We start from the raw sequence: 20,898 nt of genomic DNA, 5'->3' as shown, positions 1-20,898 counted from the left end.
CCTGCCAGGGCTAGAATTAGGGGTTACAGATACTAGTGGTAACAACATCTTTACCTCCTGGATTCCCCACATCCCCGATTATAAATCACATTTTATCCATTGATATCAGAATTGTTACACATCCTTTAATACAAAAGGTATTTTTCAGAGCAAATTATATTTATATTCTGCTGTCATAGTTCTAGTTTTATAGAACATTCCTGTAAAAAGGAACTTTATCCTGTAATCTCTAAAAGCCCCACAACCTGATGCTACCAATCCCATGCAGTTGTTTTGTTTTGTTTTTTTTTTTTTTTTTGGTTGGTTGGAGGGAGAACTTAGGTCTTAAGAGGATGGTACATTTTCCATTTTGCTGCTGGAAACAACTTCCAAACTTGTGTAGTCTTTATCTCCATACAGGAGAAAGCAGACCAGAATTCATGTGAGGCACTTCATGTAACAGTCTCCACAGAGTTATACTTCATGTGAGGCCCTAACAGACATTTCATCAGGTACCAGTTTGATTTTGGCAAAACCAAATGGACTAAATTGTTGTGGCCACTTAACTTTTTGAACATTTCTGAGCCTATTATTATGAACTGCAGCTAAACATAAAATTGTAAAATAGGTCAGCTTTTATGAAAATACCATTTTGGACTGGTAGAGGAGATGCTGGCAGCCTAGCATTGATTTAGCTGATGGTATTTTTTACATGCTGGACACTGTTCATTTTAACATTTCTGTCACCTGTGCATTTTTCTAATAATCTGAGAGACTGGGGGGTGTTTCCCAACTCCTCCACAAAATTGCATTATGTAATTTCATGTTCTCCCAAGCACTTATGTCTCCCTTATGTGCTTATTCCCTCTCACATCTTACTGACTTAGTTACTGGATTCAAAGTTCAGCCCACTGTACTCTGACTTAACAGTAGGGGAGTGTAACAAGAAATACAGATGAGTTCAACCACTGTCTGAATGCTTAGGCACAGATGATTTAAGTAGATTGGTATTAATTGTTTTAGTAAATAATGGCATAAAATCCTTCAAAGGATAGAAATACTACACTTTCCATAAAGTATATCTCCATCAGTTGGAGACCCAAAAAGCTGACTGACCACAGCAACTATTCTAGTCTCCTTTTAATTATCAGAGTAGAGGTAACTTAGTTGCTTAAGCTGGAAATTTCTCATAGCAGGCTTTTGTACAATTTGATCATAAAGGTGATCAGTAATGTGTAAAATTTTCAACATAAGCCTGGAGAGCCCTTACTGAACAGAATTTAAAAGAAATGCTTCCTCTCCTTAGAATTCTACGTTTTAACCACAAAATCAAACAAAACCCTAGAACTTCTAAACACTTTTCTCTTGACTCCCCAAAAAATAAATCATGCAAAAAGTGTCATAATCTTCAGGTATTCCTCTCTAGTCACTTTTACTACATGTCAGTAGATCATTTGTTTATCCTCCCTACTCTACAAAGCCCCTTCTAATGGGATGCAGTTGGACATGGTAAGTGCACACTAAGAAACAGGATTTTTAAGGCATTTTGTGTTTGGGGTACAGCCATTGCTAAAGAAAGCTTGCTTGTATGTAGGTCTGTAAGAACTGTATACAGCAGACATACCTTTCCTAGGAACAGCATAAAATCTCCAACTGTGTTTATGGCAGCCACTCGCAAAGCGTTTTCCACCAGGATAACAAAGGCATCCTTTGCTGAGGTGCAGAAATTGGTGCTGTTGATAGCTGTGGCTGTATATGCATTCTAGGAAAAGGAGATTGAAGACTTATTCATGGAATGATCAGGTATTTCAGATGGAGGGTGGGGAAGGTGAGGAGGAAGATACAGCTCCTGAGTAAGTCACATTCGTCATATGATGTTAATGAACCAACATTCCCCTGAGAGCTGTTGAATCAAGCAATATATAGCAGCTGACAGAAGACTGTATGAGGTAAAGAACTGCTATTCTTCTTCTCCTTTGCTCATAATTTATGCATTAACTAGTTTTTTCAAAAAAACCTCATTAAACAGGATTTGCAATTTCTCTGCAGAAGGAGGTGAGCAGTGGCATAGCTACAGAAATTAAGTAGTTAGAAAAAAACCTGGAAATACAAAAGAGTCATACAAGTCAAACAAGATAATTTCTAGGTACTGCATTCAAGGTTAGTCAGGACAGTTTTCAAGGATTACAATGGGGTTTATTAAATGCTTTCTTCTGATTTTATTTTCTATATCTCCACAAGCAAAAAAAATTAACAGTGAAAGAAATGTTAGCAAGATATTTATATATATACACATGAGAGATGGACTATAGGCCTATAAACCCATTTTTACAATGGGTCTGACCAGCCAGTGTGTTGCAACTTGCAAATGTTCTTCCACTTTGTAGATGATGCTGATGATTTGATGTTTTGTACAGTTTCTGCATTGTGCGAATCTTAAATATTACACCTAAAAAGCTTCATTCTGTTTTCACAGGAGACACATTTTAAAATTCAGACGTGGTTTTACTGAGTAGACATATGGGAAACATCTCCAACCACTACACAAATCATTATAAAGTTGAGATACCATGTTCACGAAGACGAGTATTGGCTATTCTATTGTCTTTGTTTACATTGCAAAGGTCAATGTAGTATTTGCAGTGTAATTTCAGTAATGAAGACAAGACTGAAATACCGTCATTCAAGTTCAGTTCCCAAGTACAATACCTTATGTGTCAGCCTCAGACTGCAGCCTGGGAATATATATACTATTATCAGCCCTTATATAAAACATGAATATTGAAAATCTTACCTGATTTAAGTATGTCAGGCACTTTTCTAGACACCAAAGGCAGCAGATGCAAGCTTTAAGCATACAGCGAGCACAAGCATTTTCCTAGGAAAGCACAAAATGTGGGAAAACAAAGATAAAGAGTAAACCCAACAGATCTTAAGAAAATAGTATTCCTTCGTGTTTCAGTAACTGATACTCAGATTGCTAAATTAAGCAATCCATATCAGTCCCATGGTCTTTTAAAGATTCAGTATTCACAGAGCCATAGAACGGTTTGGGTTGGAAGGGACTCCCCCCACCATGGGCAGGGACATCTTTCACTAGGCCAGGTTGCTCAAAGCCCCATCCAACGTGCTTTTGAACACTTCCAGGGATGGGGCTTCTCTGGGCAACCTGTTCTAGTGCCTCACCACCTTATAGTGAAGAATTTCTTCATTAACATCTAATCTATTCCAAAACGAGACTTCAAGCCTCCCACACCGATCAAATTAACAGGTCAACACACCAGGCCTTAATTTTCAGTAAGAAAACGGAACCTATTTCTCTTACTTTTCCTTTGAGTTGTGTTTGAATATACATTAGAATCATTCGTGGTATCTTCACTAGTGTGATAATGAAAGACCCCTTTGCTACTGTTCCTAGGTGGTAACAAACAAGGCGATTAACAGATGCCAGAATAGGAGTAAATGGCAGATTTCTTTTCTCCCTGTTGAAAAGAGAAAAAAAAATGAAGTAGAACGATCAGTATGTATGTGGTACCATCTAGAAGTGCTATAAATTTTCAATAAAATAAGGTGCAAAAGGAATATATTATCCTCATACCAGCTTTCAGGGTGTATTGTTCACTCCACCTTGTGTAACTCACAGATTTGTCTCCAATGGAGAAGTAGGACTAGAATAAGGAATCAGTATGTCATATAGGTAGTGTGGTGGTACATCCCCGTCTTCCCCACCCTCTTTGGGCTGCACTAGGATCTCAGAAATGCTCGTTAGGCCTTGGCAAAGAGCACCTGGGCTCAGCTCCTCTTGACTAGATCAGAAACACTGTCTGCTCCCAGGAACCTGTCCTGTCTAGTGAGCTCCTGTTTTTTAATGAACAGCTTTAGAAACTTGATTTTTGCGTCTGAATAACAACCTGAGTGGAGCAACATTTTTGTTATTGAACTTTCCAAGGAAGTTACCAACCCAAATTGCAGTAAGGATGGAAAATTCTTATCACTAAAGCAAATGCTCTTGCAACCCTACAAACTCCTGTACCACAGCTGTCTGTGACCAGCAATCTCCCTCTGAGTGGGGTGCTTTTCAGAGCCACAGAACTCCCAAGTTTGGTATACTTGGAGGACTAATGTCAAGCGCTGCCAGTGGAGCCTGGGCTGATATCTCCACTCCTCAAAGTTCAACCTTTGCCAGCTGAGAAGATGCAAAGGCATCTGATGTGAGAACTTCAGTGAACTTGGGGGGAATTTTTCACAGGTAGATACCTTGTACATACTGTTTTAGGTCTGTGCGTGTGCAAGTGTTTGTACTATGTACTACGAGCGTTATATTGGTCAGTAAGTTAGGCCTCTAAATGAGCTACTGTTGTGCTTATAATAAATTCTACAGAATCTTTTGCTAAATTGTTTAAATTAGGCTATTGATTAAGTGATTTTAAGTGCTGTTAAAACCTTTAGGCCTAACTGCTGGTTAAGTCCAGTGCTAAATTTGGCAAGGCGGTCCGCTCTGAACCTTGTGACTCAGTGGGAGGGTCTCCATCATTCCTTTTTATCCATATCCTTTCCCATCCTTATACTTTTTCCTTCCCCAGCCTCTGCATAAATAATTTTAGGTTGATTTTAGTTTTAGTTTGATTGATTTTAGATTTTTAGATTTTTTCCTATTTTTTTCTCTGTGTGCTTTAGCCATCTAGTAGAGTAGTAGAGTGAACCTTGTCAATGATCTATGTCACACTTTTACCTTTATATTAAAACTACTTTTGCCAATACCTTTGCTGGTGATTCTTCAAGTGACTTAAAACACTAACTGGTGATAGTTAGTTTTACCAGCATTACCTGCATTACCCACTATTAACACCTAGCAGTTTCTATACAGTTACATTGCAAATTCAAACCTTACAAGGAAGTGAGAAACAATGCCTTCTACTTTTCTCCTGTTCTGTTGGAGATCTTTATGTAGACTTTGGAGAGGATGTAACTAACTTATTAGGTAAATTCTTTTTCTCAGATTTTTTGCATTTCTGATTTAGCTATTATATCCTCAAGACATCAAGTGCTGGGCCTTAAACAAGTTATTTAACCCAATGCAGCTAGAATATTTTTAATTTATCAGAAGAATACGCACTTTCATGGTTGGAAGCTAGTCCTTTTAGAGTGTTTATTTTTCTTTCCTATCAAGGAAGCCAATTCTATTTCTCTCTTAAAGAACAGCTCTATTAACCATTTAAAGAATTGTTCTTCTTCTTTATTAGAAATAAGAGCAGGATAATAAGCATATTAAAGGAATATGTGCTACACATTACAAAGATAAAGTATCTCTCCAGCTCAGGAAGAGATGTGAGTTTCATTCAGAAAAGATAAAAAAGTACAGCCTTCATTCCATGAAACTAATATCTGCATAACTTAATCCTGAGATGTTAATGATTAAAATAGGTTAACCCTGTAATTTCTTTCAGTTGACTTTTAGAGCTGAAGGGGTGGGAAGCCAAACTCTGCTCCTTGTTGGGAGTAGAATACGCATAAATAGTTTGAGTCTTACACCCTGACAACCTAAACACTTCCTTGTTTTCAGGTAAAGTTTCAGGTTCCTCATTACCAGGGCAGAGTCTGTAATTCAGAACACTTTGAGCTCTGTTATTGCCTGAGTTGAAAGAAATCCATCTGGCTCAGGGGAATGAACAGTGAACTTATACAAAACATTTCTCCATGGATAACTTCATCTCATTTGCAGTGGAAAGTTGCTCATATGCAAAATAATGGGTCCAAATTAATGCCTTTTCCCTTCTTACTAAGTCACTTTTTAGATTATGATTGTATCTTAAAATGCAAAAAGAGGATAATAGTAGAGAGAAATGAGTATTTACTAACTTAAAATAAGATTCCTGTTATGGAATTATAGGGTATGGTTAAAATGAAAGTAATTCACCCTCAGGTGTCAGAAAATACATAAACTTACAGATGAAGCATATATGTTGCTAAGCAATCTATTTCAATGCAATGTCTTTCTCCTTCCTCTGTCTTTTCCTCACTATTCAATCTATTTTAATTATTCACAAGATTACATCCCTGTAACATCTTGTAATAATTTCATAGATGTATTTCATTGGTATACTGGAGGACTTAATCATTAATAAAACAACAGAATTTCTGACAGCACAGTAAATTGATTCCTTGCCTTTGATAATGTTTAAAGACCAGGGCAGAAAAAGGAGTCAAATGTAGTTCAGGTAACAGCCTCAATTAAAAAGACAAATCAACTAAACACTCATGATCTGAATTATGCCACTTGAAAAATACCTGCATACATTATTTAAAAACATCTATTTTTTTTAAAGAACAGACTCTTAAAAGCACATGGCAAGAACAGAGTATGGTTGCTGGACATCAGTACAGCAAGAGCTCAGGATACTAATGCTCTTTTTCACTTGGGGATAGCATCACTCCAATATCTATACAGTTTTCCCTTTCTTAAGTAAACTGCCATTGCTAAATACCTTGCCAATGTATTGTACTCGTGCTGTTCTTTATTCAGAGGAGTTGTATTTATATTGTTTGGAAAAGACTTTGAGAACATCTGAAATAAAATTAGTTATCTAGTCACTGAACAATGATGTAGTGGTTTGGGGGGGGGGTTTAAAGAAACATATGAACTACTAGAATCTACAATGACACGTGGAGAAGTTTCATTCAACTATATCTCTCCAAAGTAAGTAATAGTGTACTTTCTTCTTTCCCTTACCAAAAATAATGCCATAGTTCTGCTCCACATACCAAAATTTAATATATCAGATCACCAAAGTACCATTTATTCTCATGAAACACTAACAAAGCATCTGATACCAATTTTTTTTTTCTGAAAAATCTGGGTCCTAAATGGCTATTTAAGCCACATATTAGTGACTTATTAAAGATAAAATTTTAAGCAATATTAAATTCAAAATGTTTTCAGATACTAGAGGCTAAATATAAATTTGCAATTCTGAAATTAGCTCTGTAAAGCACAATTCTTGCTTTGTAAAACCATTGCCTAATAATTAGTATTTCTTTCTTGGACAGCCAGCAGATACATGCAGAACAGCCAGCACAAAGTATGCCCTGATACACAGTTTAGTTCACAAATTTAGCAATGAAATATGGAGCTTTAATGCACATATAGTTCTTATCATTTTTTATTTTTATATAATCTTGACATAATCTATATGTAAGTGATGAATCTAATAAGACCTCAAGTAACCTGTGAAAGAAAAATTAATGAAGATTAATGAAGCACTGTAAATAATTTAAAGGGCACTCTTTTGCAATTAAAATAATAATCAGATGCTGTCAATATTTTTTAATCTCTACAGAATTTATCAGCATTAATTATTAGCAACACAGATGACCTTCCAGGTGCATCCTGCTTTGTAAACAACCATCCATGCCTGTACAATGTGCACAAGTTACAAGCCAAATGAGACTTCAAGTCCTAAATGTCAAGAACACCATCTATAATCAGCAAAACACGTATTTTAGGACTTCATGTGATTTAAAGAGTCAAGACAATTTAATGGCTCCCCAGCTTTCAAGACAGAAACAAGTATTCTCCCCAAGACCTCTGTCCCTCATTATTTCTGCAAAATCAATGTCTAGGCAACTCCTGGTAGAGCTATCTAAGTTGTCCTTACCTTGTAAAATAGTATGTCACAACAGCCCCTGCTACTGTCATCTGCTGACAGGCTAGGATAAACTCGCTGATCCAGATGAGTCCTACTGCATGGTACCACCACATGTATTTCAAAGGACCTACCATCCGAAATTCGACAAATCCTTCTTCATTTGGGACAGGACTACCTAGAAATAAATGAGGGTGAAAAAAGAAGATGGTGCTTACATCAGCTCATAAATAAGGAAGCATACGGCATTAGCAGGTCACAAGCAGTTACAGCAGAACCCATCCAGCTTCTACTAACAGTTTTAAATGTCATGTTTAGGAAGATCGTTCTTAAGAAGGATACAGCTTTTGAGACAATCAGTGGCACTTGAAAAAAGCCACAAAAAAATATTCTGAGCATGCTCAAAATCCTGCAACGCTTCCTTTAATTTTCAGCCACAGGGTGAAAATTTCCACAATGAACCACCATCACATGGCAAAACTCCCTATAGTTAAATACAATAGAGGCCTACTTCTTCAGGCATTCTTAATTTGAGTTTGCTGCTCTATCAGTACTATTCACACAGCAAGAATCAATATTAAACTTCATAGCTCCTTACATCTATATGTCAACACTAACAATCACTTTTGCTTTCCCTATGGTAAGTCTTTGTACAAGTATTTCAACAATGTTTGTGCAGTTCTAAAGCTATTTACAGACATATGGAACAGCTGTAGAGATTCTAAACATACGATTTCATACATTCAGAAATTCACTGACTCTTTGTCTAATGTGAATAGCAGTATCACATACAGAGACTGACAGCATGCCAGAACACTCCTAACTGATAACAGTGAAGATAATGAGTGTATATAAGCTAAAAGGATAAATTAGCTTTTACAGAATCAAGGCTAGTTGAAGGGTTCTGTCAGTAAAATATAATATCAGACTAAATTCTGCTACAAATTTAGTGCCCGTGCAGTGACCTGACTCAGAGAGTGAAGCACGGGGCTGAGACTTTCAGAGGCAAACATTTTCTGCACATCACACAGCATGTAATGAAAGCTAAAAATTTCAACAGTAACGAGAACAAGAACACATGAAGTGTTACCTCCAACCCTCACTAAAGAACTCGGGATATGAAAAGATACTCATATTGTATTATTGTGAAATAGCTTTGTGACCTGAAACACTGCTACTTTTGGATCAGCAGTAAACAACACATTTCAAAATTCTTAGATTTGAATGACAGTCTGCATCGCCTGCAACGCACTGCAAAATAACGCAGACATCTCCCATCTTAAAAAGCAACTGCAAAGTTTCTTTGCTGAAGTGACTAAGATTTGGACCTATAGGACTGACTAATTCTAGAAGGTCTTGTCAGACCCTGAACACAAACAAAGCTTTCACCTTTTACGGTCTTCACAGCAGGCTGGAATTAAGAATACATTGGCTAGTCTCGGAATACAGTGTACAAAGAGCAGAAGAATCTCCGAAATAATAATGGAAACCTAAGTTACAAACAACTGAAAATGAATTCCACTATATTTACATTGTGGGAGACAGCAATTCTGTGGAACAGTCCTTTCATTACTATGCCTTCATCTGTGTGAGCACTGGCTACCATACAATTACTTGGAGAGATCAGCTGCAAGATTATGCTGGTTTTAACTTGCTTGTGTAAAGTTAGACGGAATTATTGAAAAAAATTTTATAGAAGTTGTATTAACAGAGTCTTGTGGTTTGCAACATGCCAACTTGCATCAAAATAAAAAGCCAGTTTAACACACAAAGTACGACGTGAGAATGCAGACTCAAATGCACAATAACTTTCTTGAAATAAGTGTTTTGAAGTCAGTGAAGCAGGTGAGAACAGAAGCACAACAGGTGGGCTTTTTTTCTTAGAGGTTCCCGCATGCTTTTTAGCCAACTCTGCTTGAAAACATACGAAAGTTAGGTGAAAATTATTTAAAATAAGCAACAGATGCTCACCTGTAGTACCAAGGAAAAGCAGGACTGTGATCCAGTATGCCCAGAAGAGGATAAGCACAAAGAATGTCCAAAATGGCTGGAAGACTAGCAGTGGCAGGTGAATGAAGACCTTGCCGGCCACGTGGAACAAGGCAATGGTGAGAGCTACTCTTTTGCGCATTATTAACATGATCAAGAATAAGATAACCTAGAGGGAGAAGTTTCCAAATCACATTTTAGAGAACTGAAAAATAAGCGAGCTATTATTTCACAAAGCTAGGATATTCAAACACGCTAAATTAAACACATTTATAAGATCACAAAATCAAAATGTAAAACCGCTGTTAGCTTCTTCTGGTGATAAATTATTTTCCAGGTTATACTTTCGTGGAATTCCAATCTCATAATTATGTATTTGAAATCATCATCAGCCTTAGGCTGATGAGATTAGACTAGATTCTATCCCCAATTATGTTGTACAAACCAGTGAAATCAGCAAGTTTTAACAAAGAATACAATTTAACATTCATATCTGACCATGGTGTGGTGGTCTTGTAGTATGTACGTATCTATAAAAATCCAGGGAGTAAGAATTTAGGAAGGGGAACAGAGAGGGACCTTTCGATTAGGATGTGAAACAAGAAGAAGAGCAAAAGAGGGAGTCTACAATTCCTGGGAAGTTAGTCAAACATTGTCAATTTTTAAAAGTCAAGTCAGTGACTGTGAAATTAACAGCAGGGCCCAAACAAGACAATCAGTGTTAGCATTTCAGTTCACAATGATCCTTCTGTAAACAGAACAAATTTGGGAACAACTAATTTCAAGAAGCAGGAATGTCCAAAGGACTTTTAGATACACTAAAATGACTAAGTACCTCTGAACTGGGAACCTAAGAAAAATCTCTTTGGATTTGCAGTCCAATATTGTACCTATTCTTGGAAGTCCCTGTGGACATTTTACAGTAGTCGAAAGTAGCTGCAGGGTTTAGAAGGTCTCTCCTGACTCAAAATCAGATATTAGGGAACAGTTCCTGAAAGTTAAAAAAATAAAATAACAAAATAAAAAAAAAATCACTGCGACAGAACTTGTGGCAGAAATAAACTGTTCAAAAATGTCTGCAATAAAAACCTTTCCCCTGAATAAAAAAAATTAGAGACCAAAAGGAAGTCAGAACAAGGAAATAGTACACTCATTAGCAAAGCATACCGTGAAGACTGTAGCTGCAATGGCATAGATCAAGAGAGCCTGAAGATTGTCTTTGGCTATTTGAGTCTCGAGAGCACTGGCAGACATTCGTTTCTTAGCATAGAGCCACCACAGGACTCCTGTACCACCTGTGTTTTAGTGAGAAAGAAAAAAAGGATAAATGAAAGACACCTCCTCTGTATGACATAGTCATACTACCTAGTCCCAAGGAAATGAAACAGTTCCTTCTTGTAAGTTTAGTCTGGTACAGAATACTCAAGAGCACTCATGCTCAACCCAACAGGAACTTCAGGGGAGGGAGAAGTGCTCGGTTCTCCTCTGTTGCCCTCCTCTGAAGTGAATATACTCTTTTCACAGTCTCACCCCACTGCAACAACTTAAGAGACTTGCAGAACCTTGACTCCATGTTTTAGGGTGAAGTGCATGAAAGAACTAGTTCATGAGGAGCCCCAACAACGAAAAACACAGCTCCCACTAGACAGGCAATAGAGGAACAAAAGGAATAAAGAATTATATGGGTGGATGGATGTATGTATACAAGTGTATAATAATGCAGGGAGTAAGAATTTAGGAGGGGGAACAGAGAGGTACTTCTGGATTATGATGTGAAGTAACAACAAAACAAGGAGTCTACAATTCCTGGGAAGACTAATCAAAACAAGAAGGATCAGCCTAATGCTGGCAAAAGCACCTCAGGTTAATGATATGTAGGTACACTTGTTTCAGACAATGTCAAGGGCAGTGGGACAAACATCAGTAAAACGCACAGGAGGCTAATAATATGTGAGGTACTATCTTCTAACCACTGTTACAAAATCCTAGCCTTATTGCCAGAATATTATTCTCCCATTCTAGCTGTCTTTCTGAGACAGAACTTTTATAAAGGACAGGTCTCCAGCCCCTCAGGGATATAACCTCTCCCCTCTGATACACTTTTTTCTCTTTTGAGTATGTTCTCTTGTTATTTCTGAATCAAATGCATAAGCTTAGCAGGGGGGTTGTACCAGATGAGCCTCTGTGGTCCCTTCCAACCTTACACAAGTGATCACAAGTTTATGCTGAAGCTACCCTATTCAGGTCTGAAATGAAGAATGCTCTTTTGGAATCTCCTAAACAAACAGTGAAGACAGAACAGCAGTATGTCTCACAAGTGATTGGTTCTTATTCAGTTTCTGTATTGGATGAAACTTTTTAGAACACAGTAACAGATGCCAATAAATCACTCAGCATAGCTGATCAGCTTCTAAAAAGAATATCAATGAAAAATTTTTTTTTTTTTCTTTTCTGTGGTCACAGGCCCTGAGACCAATAAGCAGAAAAACAAAGCGATTGTGAAAAAATACAGAAGGTCTGCTGATTTTTTTCATCCCTTGCAGACATGAATTGCAAGAATTAAATCACTAGTGCTTCCTCATATGATTATTCTACTTTTATTCCTGCCCTTCAGTCATCTGCACATACATTTTGGCTTAGCTACTGAGTAACAATAATAGAAAACTTCAGTTTTACAAATTTTAAAGTTATTGTGATAAAATAAGGCTATTTTCATGCAAACTACATCATCTTTGGCCACTTCCAAAACAGCATGGCATTTCACACGCAGGTCTTCCTGAGTCACATGGAAATACAGAGATTTTATTAGGAAAGCTAGAAAAGCACCTTTGCCTTCTCTCTTCAAGAACAGGTCTTAAAGAGCTACTCAGAGGACTGAAGGGGCTGATGAACATGTCAGGGCTGTAAACATGTCAGGCTGCATAAACAGCAGCAGCCCTTTGATTCCTGCATGCCTGAATACACCCATGGGGCGGGTGTGCCACCAGACACACCCGGACCAGATGCTGCGCTGACATATTTAGAAGGCCGGTTAAGAACTGCAGGCAACATTTAGGGCTGTGCTACAAGTGCTGTGAGAATATCCCACACTGACTGTGTGGGCTCTAGTGACCTAGTCTGACATAAAGCCTGCCTGCCAAGCAGGGAGTGCAAATATCCAAGGAGCAACATAGTCTCTGGGAGAGGACTGCAATTACTAAGGTGGCATTTTTGATGTGTGTCTTGAAAGGGACTCAATCGAAAGCTGAAAGGAAATGCATGGCCCAAGATCTCTGCAGGATGTAGCTGGCCTGATGACACAGAGCAAAAAGATTAGAACTGGGCACTCAGAAACTAGGAGACAAACAAGACTTACCAAGCGATCCCAGAATGACAAGAATTGTTACAATCCAGACAAGTACTCTTGAAATGTACCTTATTATAACCATCAAAATCATGGACAACACTGCAAAAGAAGACAAATAAAATAAGCAGAGCAATTACTTCAAGTAGAAACAGCCTTCCAAATTTTCCCACTGGGCTATGACAACTGCCTTCCAACAGAATTCTTACACAAAGATTTCTTTTCCAAGGCCTACGAACTCACTGAACAATAAATAAAATTAGGCACCTTTACAACTTCTGCTTTGATACTGTTGATTGAAACAAAGAGAGCATAAATACATTTACATGATACATTAAATACAAGACATAATGCGTGCACACAGACAGGGGGGTACTTAGACAATGACCAAACAGACAGCAAGACATGATAGTAGTTCGAGTTTGGTAACATGAGCACACCTCCTGAGGACCAGAGCAGAATTTGCACTCAGATACACTTGTCAAACAAGTGCAGTTAATATGATGCCTGTGTATTGCAAAATGTCACGCCAGTCATGGGTAAAAAACTATTACAGCTAACTAAGGTTAAGTGAGTGATGTGCGCAAGTGCACATTCATATTTTTACATATACATGTCTGTATTCAGCAGTTACACGAAAGCCACTGGAACCTGGCTTTCTGAATCACAGTCTAACCCATTGTTTTAAAATAAATAATTTCTGTTTAACTATGAAGTTATGCAAACTATTTTTTAAATTAACTGTATGTAAACTCCGTACTAACTTCTGACTCTTAACTGAACAGTAGCACTGCTAATGAGCCACCAGCTTTTAGATTCTGAACAATCTTTCTACCATTATTATCAAATACTGGAGCTATAAAGATAGAAGAATAAACAGCTTTCCAGTTACAGTTGAACACACACAATGGTCTTGTGTGTGTGTCTTTTTTTTTAATGGTATCTACCATCCTCTTTTCTTTTTTTTGTCCCCTTTCTTTTTCCCTTCCCCTCAATTCTTTTTTTTTTTTTTTAACCACAAAGGCAGACTGAAAACAAAGGACTGTTATATCTAGCAGAGCTTTGCAGCGTTTCTATCTATACCACACACTGCTCATGTACGTGGCTACTATCTTGATCCTCCCATTTTAGTATATCAGATTTTATACTTGGTATGAGTAAAGTAGGCTCACTAGGTAAGCAGTTTATGTGGGTGGGTAACATTCCATCTTAAACAACAAGACTTTGTTAAAGCAAAACTTGGTCCAGTGCGAAGTGTCACTCTATAGGCATCTCACAACTACAGAAACTATTCAGCACCTCTATACCGCTGGGAATTTCCAGCTCTTCAGACAAGGCTCAGATTTTAAAGGCCTGAAGTTTTAAATTTTGGGGGAAAGGGAAGAATGAACATACAATACAACAAATAGGCACCTAACTTTCTTGTTTTCACTCTGATAGTTCTCATATCCCTGCACAAATACGTTAAACGAAACAAACTAACTCCCCTACATTCAACAGGAGTGCGCTGTTGTGGACTTCTCACCCTGTTCTTTTTATTTGGAAAGGGTTTATTTGGACCTGGATTAGCAGAAGATGACTACTGCAAATGGGAAAGGGGAATATTATAATAAAAATTAGGAAAATGGAGATGCTCTCTTAACCATATCAAAACTAATGTTAGCTAATCAACAGCCACACATCCTCTATCTTGTAATCAGTGGAAGAGAAATAAAAACAGGAATGCGTATCTATATTGCTTCTGAAAAAGTTACCCAGATGTCAAATAAAATTTTAAAGAAGCATTCTGAATAATTTCTAAGGGCTCATTGCTATTATACATGGTTTTTGCTCATATTGTGGTAGAGGGTGTTAACAATCTCCTAATGCAGTACACTAAGAAATAGCTAGTAATGAGAAAAACGATTACCTAGTGATAACAAGCAAAGTCCCATTATAATCTCTTTGCTGGTCATAACTCCACTAATCAGCCTGTGTAAGACACTACTGTCACTGACAAAGGTGATCAGGGCCTCTGCAAACTTGGCATAGCAGGAAATGTTCACAGGAGCACAGCGATGGAAGAATGGAATAGGTGCACTGGTGACACAAGAAAAAAAAAATCAGAAAAAAAAATTACTCCTACTTAATATAAATGCCACATCAACACACAAATGAAAGGTGAATAGATGCAATCATTCCACCCTCATAACATCATAACCAGAAACCATGCGTTGAATGCACAAGTGCCACTGGAATGAGGATGATCATAATGGGAAGTGATGCAGTTCTTACAAATAACCCTGTGAGACTGGAGTATACATTCCAATAGGAAATTATTACCCTCCCACCATTAAATGACAAGGCTCAGAAAATGTATGTTCCTATTTCCACTTAAACATCTCTCATTCAAGTGTCAGGCGGTGAACCAGCAACTGAAACAATGCCTTTCACTCATGTTTGAATAAAATACTGGCCCTTACATGCAGCAAAAGAAATCACAGAATAACAATACTCTTCTTGGAAGCATACATTTTGTGCTAAAGGACATCAGCATTTACAACTGCTGCCAAGAAAAACCAATGTATTTATTCCTAGTCATTCCCCATATTAAACTCATTCTTGTATTAAAGATTACAATCACATGGTTTACTTTCATTAACTTTGTTAAAATTACACAGAATATGCAAGGATGCTTCTATTGTTTTCAACTGTTTTGGAAGCATCCTCCAAACAACTACTGAGACTATGCACTAAACTTTGCAGAATGCCAGGAAGAACCTGTAGTCAAGTCCATCAGGGAAAGATACAAGACAGTAAAAACTTTACTTTAAAAGTGGGTAATTTTATTTTCTAAATGTTTCCCACAAAGTAGCTGTCTTTCTTGCTCATAAACTATGTCAGATCTCAAAGTGGCCTATTACATCATTTGATCAATTCCCAATTACATTTCAGACATGAATTACATGTTCCTTCCTGTAATTGGATCTCATGAAAGTGTCTTTCATATTATGTCAGTCTTCTCTTCCAACCTCTGTATTTGTTTCACCCTGCCCAATTTTCATTACTTAAAAGATTTCAGTGGACTGTAGCAGCAAAGCACATAATCTTCTGCAGTTTCCCTATTTCAGTAATGATCTATAAACCAGCAATTTTCTGTCCTCAATAACTATTTTTCAAGCCCATGCCTTTCCAAAATTTTAACCATTTTAAACACATAGTGAGTAAAGCAGCTGCCTTAGGCACATCTTTTCTATACGTTTGGTTTTTTGGGGAAAAAGGATGACATGCTGAAAACCATTCACGTGTAATTATTCTGTAAAGAAATTGGGAGAAATTATGATCACCTGCTATTCCTTGGTAATTAGTAGATCCTAGGTTTTTGTTTAAAGTCACTGATGATTGCAAATCTTATTGTTCTAAACTTACTGTGCTGAGTAGGTAAATGCATTCCAAAATGCACACACTGATGGTCTACTTTTGTAGTAATGAAGACAGCAGTTAAGCACAGCAAAAAAGTAATTGTGGATTAGTCACAGTTGTTAAAAAACAAATTAAACTCATAATGATGGCTGACCCATTTAAAAGGCAGCCCATGTATTCTTTCAGGCTCTTACAACATAACCTATTTTGGAATATGCAGTGTACTGCAGCTCATTATATGCAGTATTACTGGAAAAGACTGAAATTTGAGAGGTTTATTTAATTGTTAACTGCTACAATTTTGCAGGAAGCCTAGAGCATTTAGAAGTTGTCAATATCAAGTAATAGAACTCAAATTTTGAGCTGGATGTAGGCAAAAGAATGTCATTCCTGCATTTAAACATAAACCCATCCATTTTGAAAAAAGAACTAATTGGATTAAAGTACTCTTCCAAAATATATTCCAACAGAGGAAAACATGCTTTTTGCATGACAGTTTATATTATTGCTCATCTAATATCCCTTAACCTATAGCAATTTTACTAAATAATTTAAGTTACTTATTTTCATGCGCCGTGATTAATTGCTAACTTTGTTTTAATTAATAATAAAAAAATGAGGTTAGTGGTTTCTACAAGCTTTCTTGAGCAAATGGGACTCCTGAAAATCCACCTGAGATCTGTTGCTGCTTCAGTGGTTCTGACTGAATGAGTATGTGAGGTGAAGTGTCTTAATAAAAAATACAATAATAGATCTATTCTCCATGACCCATGCTATTTTATATGGCCTCTGGATTATATCTTGGTATATTACCTACTGAAAAGGAATTACAAATTTCTAAGAATAGCAACACGATGCTTATTCATAAACAAGAACAAATAAAGTTCAAGCCAGCACGCAATGGTCTTAGAAGTTGTATTTTTAAAGCAATATTCAAATTAAGTTAGGAGATCCATCTGATTATTCAAGTACTAGATTACAGAGAGTTTTTTCCTCTCACTACTGCCCCTAGGCAAATACAGCAACCTGTGTGAGGGGAGCCTGGTTGGAATGCCTGGTTGGAATGTTAGCTGCTGTTTATGACCTCTACAGGGCAGCCCCTTGGCACAGCTCAACACATCTGGTTGCTGAAGGGACTGGACAGGTTTTCCTCCAGGGTCCTCAAAACAGTGAAGTCATGCTCTCCTGAGGCTGATATGGGCTGGGCATGGTTTCTGGAGGAAACATCTATCGCTGACCACACTGCTCTGTCAAAGTTGGACATAATGCCTTGAAGCTGGACGGTAAGAATCCATTGAGAGCCTCAACTGAAGGGTGTGAAGAAGTCTGGTCATCAAACAGAAAACATCAAGGGACAGTCCTTACACCATATGGTACCTCCCTCCCATGGACATCGTGGGAATCAGATGGTTCATAACTCTTGGCAAATTGTGCTGGTTTCAGCCGGGGTACAGTTAATTTTCTTGGCAGTGGCTAGCAGGGGGCTGTGTTTTGGATTTGTGCTGAACACAGGGTTGATAATATAGAGATGTTTTTCTTATTGCTGAGCAGGGCTTACACAGAGCCAAGGCCTTTTCTGCTTTTTGTACTGCCACAGTGGGGAGGGATTTGGGGGTACATGGGAGGCTGGGAGGAGACACGGCCAGGACAGGTGACCCCAACTGGCCAAAGGGATATTCCAGACCATAGGACATCATACTCAGCATATAAAGTGGGGGGAAGAAAGAAGAAGGGGGGGATATTTGGAATTATGGTGTTTGTCTTCCCACAAAACCATTATGTGCTGTGTACTGACGGGGACCTGCTCTCCTGGAGATGGTTGAACACCTGCCTGCCCATGGGAAGCAGTGAATTAATTCCTTGTTTTCCTTTGTTTGCCTGTGTGGACCCACAGCTTTTCTCACTTTCACCCTTCTGATTCTCTGTCCAATTTTACTGATGGGGGAGTGAGCAAGTAGCTGTATGGTGCTTGGTTGCTGGCTGGGGTTAAACCAAGACACAGATCAAATCTGAGTGTTAGGTAAGTTCTCCATGAGTGCCTCAGTCTACAAGGTGTTGGGTTTTCATTTGGTTGTCTCAACAAATGACTGATTTCATTCCTCCTCCAAATTACACTAACTTACTCAAATAATTTAACTATAAAAACCTGGAAAAAGGCGCTTTACAGATACAATGTTGGCCTTTTTTGTCTTAGGGTACTAAATTCAGACTTTTCAATCTCAAAAATTCTCAAACATAGTGTACATTTTAGTAATATCACATAGAAAAATGGAAAATACTCCACTTTACACAATGGGTTTTTTTAAAATAACTTAGGGTCATTTCTGTGAGGAATTTAAATAGCATCATTAGAGCTCTGACACATTGTTCTATCCTTCTGTTTTCATATTAAGCCATATTCATTGAGACTGAATGACATGGGAACACACAATGAGAAAAGTCAATATCATTCTGGCAAAAATTAAGACTAACAAGCCTTTTCAGTATGCAAGCTGGCACTGAAGTTTTCATTTGGTTTTGTATTACTGCTATAACAGCTGGTTAGCTGCATGGAACATGAATCTACTGTGGGGAATAGTAAAAAAAAAGTTAATATTTCAGATGCCACTAATTGTCACTACAATATAAAAAAATATTCACTGGAGACACTAACATGTAAACAAGAAAGACTTCAAATCAGAGTTTCTAAAACTGACACGAACACAATATTTACTAAAACCATAACAGAAAACTATTCATAGGAAAAGACTTGCAGTTACAACCCACTAATGAGCATGTTTGAGAAGCTAAACTTTGAGAAAACACAACATGGTTCTTCTTGAGTTAGTGGAATTACTGACAGAAGGGTGTGCACAACAGCTTACAGATCACTTCTTTTCTCAGCAACACTCATCTCCACAGGTCCAGCGAGCACAGCTAGAAGAGTTTATTAAGCTATCAACTTTTCTATCCTATTTCACAAAAAGCAGTCTAACATAATACTTAAAACAATAAAATTCAAAATGATCTGTTAATAAAATACAGTCATCTCTTTGGTGCTTGATTATCCTCTAATCATTTGGGGACTAAAAGAGTAAAAAATGAAGCAATTTTCATCTGGCTGGCTGAGGTAAGGTAGAAGTGAATGCTGCAGAGAGCTGTGTGCCCCTATATACTTTCTCCTCAAGAAGATTAAAAGTGTTTCATAATTGTGTCTGATCTGCATTGCTGACAGGCAGCTGGCTATAGATGGGGTGAAAGGCAGTAAAGCAGCTGATACAGTACAATGTCAGTCACATGAGACAGAAGAGAACCTGCAGATACCAGCTCAATACCCTCAGTAACACATGCACAGATAGTTTGGGTTTTTCTTTAAGAGTTACTTTCATAACCTCTAAAAAATACACTAAAACATCTGGTAAGAGTAAATGTGTGCTGTGTATTTTCTAAAGAACTGTCACAATCAACCCAAATCTCTGCTCCCTCCATCCCCAATCAGACAAGATGTTAATATTACCTCTCTGGAACAGGATATTTAGGACATAACTTGGCAGCCCTTGGGTCTGTAGTATATTCTGATGACTGCAGTTCATAGCTACACAGAGTAGATCCTGTTGAAAAGGAAAAAAAATATTGACGTGGGGAAAAAATAAAAATCCAACATTCACATTCTTTGCAAAAGGCATTAAAACTGATACAGGTCCTGATTCTGCAGCTCTTCATGTTATTACCAGGAGGTTTTGCTGCAGTTCCTCCTGTAATGTAGCAGTGAATCAAACTCAACACAGTCTTCAGTGAAACAGAATGACACTCTCCACCTAGCTTAGGGTTTTCGTAAGTTTGGGTATTTGAGTGAAAAAGCCTAATTCACATTGCAGTGTAAAAGAGAAGGAGACAAAGTACTTCGAAGTCACCCTCCCTTGCTATTCCACCATGCTTTTTTTGATCATTTTTAATGCATGAACATTGCATGACACAACAGTCACAACAGAAAGAAAATATTCTTGACTTTGGGTTGGGTTTTTTTTCATGTTTTCACAGTACAACTGGTTTAGAGATTTCAGGGAGAGGAACAAAGAACTAAAACTGATGAAGTTAGAAAGCTGGCTGAAAAATAACAGAAGCTATGCATTAGATATCCAGATCTTCTAACAAAGCTGAACTCTCTCCATAAACAAATCGGTTGAGCACAATAAAGATCAAGTTGCCTATAACAAAATTCAAACATAATTTAATTTTTTCTTTGTATCTGACTCTTGCCTAATGGAAGTACCTTAGCTAGGAGAGATTTCCTTCCATTTATCTACAATTAAGACACTGAAGATCTGACCCAATGCTTCTAGGAATACAGCAACTGCTAAATCAGACTGTAGCACTGGTATCTCAGAAATGGCAGAGGTAAGAAAATCTCCAATGATATAAGCTGCCTATCCAAATATGAGTTTCCTCCCAAGCTTGTTTGCTAACAGATTGCTTATTTCCTAGTGCAAGTGCCCTGAATACATAGTTTTTAGTGTCCTTTTTCCCTTTGTATTAAAATAAGGACTTATCTTAATAAGGACT

The 20,898-nt window shown here is 37.6% G+C and overlaps 1 protein-coding gene across 5 annotated transcripts in view; it reads right to left on the bottom strand.

The window, feature by feature from the left end:
* Positions 1 to 20,898, bottom strand: part of SLC44A1 (solute carrier family 44 member 1) — a 72,968-nt gene that overhangs the window by 11,749 nt on the left and 40,321 nt on the right. For all 5 annotated transcript variants that reach the window (XR_010426832.1, XM_064642321.1, XM_064642322.1 and 2 more), the window contains exons 5-13: positions 19,853 to 19,946; positions 14,864 to 15,033; positions 12,967 to 13,056; positions 10,779 to 10,906; positions 9,594 to 9,780; positions 7,635 to 7,800; positions 3,305 to 3,461; positions 2,774 to 2,857; positions 1,604 to 1,741 (exon numbers count right to left, since the gene is read on the bottom strand). Coding sequence is in view for 4 of the 5 variants with exons in the window: in XM_064642321.1 (XP_064498391.1) it covers positions 1,604 to 1,741; positions 2,774 to 2,857; positions 3,305 to 3,461; positions 7,635 to 7,800; positions 9,594 to 9,780; positions 10,779 to 10,906; positions 12,967 to 13,056; positions 14,864 to 15,033; positions 19,853 to 19,946 (1,214 nt within the window). In the remaining variant the exon portion in view is untranslated. The remainder of the gene's footprint in view (positions 1 to 1,603; positions 1,742 to 2,773; positions 2,858 to 3,304; positions 3,462 to 7,634; positions 7,801 to 9,593; positions 9,781 to 10,778; positions 10,907 to 12,966; positions 13,057 to 14,863; positions 15,034 to 19,852; positions 19,947 to 20,898) is intronic.

The sequence above is a fragment of the Pseudopipra pipra genome, chromosome Z (genome assembly GCF_036250125.1).
Source record: "Pseudopipra pipra isolate bDixPip1 chromosome Z, bDixPip1.hap1, whole genome shotgun sequence".
Lineage (NCBI taxonomy): Eukaryota > Metazoa > Chordata > Aves > Passeriformes > Pipridae > Pseudopipra > Pseudopipra pipra.
This window is presented reverse-complemented; position numbering and strand designations above follow the sequence as displayed.